Here is a 4,323-nt window from a genome sequence, read left to right as displayed (position 1 = left end):
TCCCCAGTACGCAACTGGTACTTAATTTATCGACCCCGAAAGGATGAAAGGCAAAGTCGACCTCGGAGGAATTCGAACTCAGAACATAAAGATAGACGAAATACCGTTAAGAATGTTGCCCGGAGTGCTAATGATTCTGCCAGCTCGCCGCCTTAAGTAAAACCATCATTATATTATAATACTACACGAACCAAGGAAAATATTTTCGCTTCATAAAAACACAAAAGATATATACTTAGTAAAAAAAACAAAAAACAAAACAAAAACACACTCCCCACCCCCAAGCAAATGTATTAATATCGAGTTCAGATGCTTATTTAGATATCTCTTATCTGTTTCTTCCATGCACTCATGAGTTAATTGCATAAGGATTCGCGATCAGGTTTGATCCTAAACGAGTGGTTTGTTATGATTGACTTTTTCTACAAGATCTGACATGGCACATAAAATGTTTTTCACCAAGAAATACTTGCAGAGATTTTAATTCTTGACCCATAAAATATGACCCTACACAGTAACTCAGCCATTTCATTTATAAAAACAAATAGAAATCGAATATCAATAGTACTGCTTAGCTTCAAAGAAATTTTCGATTTTATACAGTTCATCTGTTAGCCTAGAAGACAGTAGCATACGTGGGAAGGGAGACGGTCTGCCCCAGTTGACGCTTTTAGGGCGGAGACATTTCAGAGTCTGCTGTATAAGACTGTATAAGCTGGGAGGGGCGCGGCAAGCTCAAGTATTGCCTCCGTTGGTACACACTCAAGCTATGCCGCTGCTTGTAGGGCCCTTCGCTCTACCAAACTTCATGGTTTAACTCGGTACTGCACTGTAATAAAACACTTCTCAATCTTACTGTGCTCTCCTTCTTAGCAGCGATGACTTTTATCACCGTGTGATATACATTTGCAGCAGCTGGTGAGGGGCAGTTTAAAAGTGAAGTATATCGGCCATTTACACAACCGGTATTAGGATACGAACCGATTATTTTTCAGTGGGTAGTGTGCTACTCAAACTTCTCGGTTAGGTGCAATTTTTTAGTATAGCGTGTATGTGTGTAAAAATAAGTCATGCAATGAAATACATCAAAATATTTGATAATACTATCTGTTGCCCGGTTTGACACCATCACCTGGTTCCTGGCTAGGTTTAATAGAGTCCGCTCCGATACAAGCTTTTAGGCCAGGTCTTAGGTGTGAGAATAATTTACTCCTTCATCTCATTAATCTCAGAAACCCTGAAAAGTGTTATTGCTACTGTCCTCCATTGCATTACCCTCTCTTGCGCTTCCCTTCCTGGTGTTGTTCTCCTTGACACTGCACATCTCCCCAGAACAAGCAGAAATAAAAAAAAAAAGATTAAAAAAAATACTGTTTATCTTGAGAGAAGATTGATTTTAATGCAACTTACCATCTTTTTATCGGGTTTTCGTTTCTTATTCTTTTTATAACGTAACCAAGCAGCCTGCGTCATTTAAACTACCCCTTCTGAAGACTATGAACGTTCTTTGGTTTTATAATTTTTTCCCTTAATTATTATATATTTTCTTTTGAGTTGTGGTAATCCAAATGTTGCTATCTCGATGTATATAAGAATTTATTTGGCTGCGAAATTAATAGATAGAATGAAAGGCATTCCAAATATATTTATACTGAATATACAGTTCTCTAGGTATATAATGTATTGAGTGAACTTGTATTCACTCTTGACTTCAGTTCTCCTTAATTCGGCTGTAATGTTCTTTTGTCAGTATTTAATTACCCTAGCATACTTTACATCATTTCCATTTCTGTTCACTTGGTTTGTTTCTGTAGCGATTTTACCCACTTCCATACTTTTCCAAATCATTCTCTTTCTCTACACTCTCTTGACCACTTCTACAGGCAAAAGCGTCATTTGCCGCACATGCATACTTATACACAGCTATTTACAATTACACAAAGACATAGTTATTGCTAACTAGTTAAATAGATAGACAGATAGACAGAGGGATAGATAGATAGATAGATAGATAGATAAATAGATAAATAAATGGAAAGAATGAAAGAGACTTAGATGCACGCATATACGATTAGAGAAAGAGATGTAAGTCGGTAGTAAAACAGAGAGTTGACAGTTAGAGAGATGTTAGATAGATAGGTAGGTAGATAGATAGGTAGGTAGATAGATACACAAAGAGACAAATAAATAGGTAGGAAAGTAGCAATTTTAGATAAACAGATAGATATACAGATAGACAGATAAGTATGTAGGTTGTTATATTGTTAACTTCTGAGCAGACGTTTCGTTGCTCTATTATAACATTTGAACTTTGATCAAAATTAGGAAGGTACAATTTTCCTGCTATACATCATAATTATAACTTGTCTTCTACTCTCCTGTTTGTCTTCTAATGATAGATCTTAGTAACTACACTGAAATTAAACACATTACACAAGTTGTGGTGACTCAGACGAAAGTATACAATATAAAATGAAATAAAAACAATAAATATTCCTTGCATCTTCTACAACGCATATATTTTTTTGTGTATGAATTTTGTCAAAACTATTTTTCTTCGTTCGTGACACCTAAATTAAAATTTATACCAAACCTTAAATTAATTGATAGAGAGAATAGAAATTAATTTAATTAGAATGAAAGTGAAGTGGACAGCATTTAAACAGCTTCCAAGGCAATAAATAAAACGAGAAAAATTCTGTGTTAGTTTTGTGCGTTTTACACACGTAAAGGAGGTCTGTGTCTTTTGGTGAAGTCAAAACTCGTATTTATATCAAGGTAAGCAGAATAGTAAAAATAGCTATTTTGTGGAGATTTCTAATCAGAATTGATAGTGTTGTTTTGTTACTGTTGCTGCTTCTGTAGACATGCTGTTGTAAGATTCTGGGCTTAAGTAGATTATCTTTGTCATTTTAAAAACAGTGTGACATTTGCCGATGGTAGTTTGAACACGCTAATCCACCATATGGAAAATTGTCTTGCTGACTGATATAGTTTTTGCAATGACATTATTGATATTGAATAACACTATTTCTATCGGTACCCCAGACTGTAAATAGAACTATATTAATGTAATCCTGTCATGAACATTAGGTATTATGGAGAAACAATGTTTATTTCCCAGTTTCTGTAACATTAAAAGGACGAAAAATGTTTTTTTTTCTTTTTTAACAATGTGACCATGCCTCGTCCATTGACGGAATTGACAGAGCAATACTTTTCATACTATGTGTTACGAAATTGTCCAAATTTCAGTGCAGGCATTCTTTTAATCGACTGATTATAAGATTCGTATAATCTTACGCTTATGTTAGGCATACATCGAATCTCTCTCTTTCTCTCCCTCTCCTTTTCTCCACACACAAACCCTAATAAGTAGGAAACAGACAAGTCTCAGCTCCCTTTAGGGAGATGGCTCTGCTCGATATGTAGGAAAGGTGTCGGGAGAAACTCCATATGGTGTACCCAGTGCAAGCTATGGACACATAAATGGTGCAGCAGTATCACAGAAAAAGTAGTCCTTACATTTGGAAGACGTGCAGGTACATTAAGCATCAGGAATGTACAAAAAATATACTCCCTCAAATGTCAGGAGGTGATCCTTAGAAGTAATAGGCAGTTTCCCTTATTTAGGTTTACAAAGTTAGCAATGGTGAAGGCTGTTTCGAAAGCATAGCCGCTAGAATAAGAGTAAGCTGGGCAAAGTTCAGAGAGCTACTACCTCTGTTAGCAACAAAGGGCCTCTCCGTCAGAGTGAAAGGCAGATTGTATGATGCTTGTGTGCGAACAGCTATGCTACATGGCAGTGAAACATTGGTTGTGACTAATGAAGACATGCGAAGGCTTGAAAAAAAATGGAACCAGTATGCTCTGCTGGATGGATAATGCCAGTATTCATATACAACAGAGTGTAAGCGATTTGACAGAAAAACTGGGAATACGGTACATCAGATGAATTGTGCAAGCGAAAAGACTGCACTGGTGCGGTCAGGTAATACGTATGAATGAAGACAGTTGCATCAGTAAGTGCCGAGCTCTGATTCTGGAGGGAACGTGTGGAAGGAGTCGACCCAGAAAGACGTCGGACGAAGTGGTGAGAAAAGATCTGCAGATGTTGGGCCTCACAGAGGGGATAACGGGTGTTCGAGACTTCTGGCAGTTTGTTATGCTTGAGAAGATATGTCAAGCTAAGTAAATGCATGGTCGCTCTTGCATACAGGCATGTCCCCTGCATCCTTCTCCACCCGAGCGTTCCTAATCTTGCGGGCTCGTAGGTGCTGGTGTCACATAAAAAGCACTCGTGCTGGCGCCACGTAAAAGCAC

At 37.4% G+C, this 4,323-nt stretch overlaps 1 protein-coding gene across 1 annotated transcript in view; it reads right to left on the bottom strand.

Moving 5' to 3' along the window:
• Positions 1 to 1,810, bottom strand: part of LOC128248302 (uncharacterized) — a 55,894-nt gene extending 54,084 nt beyond the window's left edge. Inside the window, exon 1 of the mRNA XM_052969119.1 lies at positions 1,411 to 1,810. Coding sequence (XP_052825079.1) covers positions 1,411 to 1,473 — 63 coding nt within the window. The 5' untranslated portion in view covers positions 1,474 to 1,810. The remainder of the gene's footprint in view (positions 1 to 1,410) is intronic.
• Between the last annotated feature and the right edge of the window lie 2,513 nt (positions 1,811 to 4,323).

This window comes from Octopus bimaculoides, chromosome 7, assembly GCF_001194135.2.
Source record: "Octopus bimaculoides isolate UCB-OBI-ISO-001 chromosome 7, ASM119413v2, whole genome shotgun sequence".
In the NCBI taxonomy this organism is placed as follows: Eukaryota; Metazoa; Mollusca; class Cephalopoda; order Octopoda; family Octopodidae; genus Octopus; species Octopus bimaculoides.
This window is presented reverse-complemented; position numbering and strand designations above follow the sequence as displayed.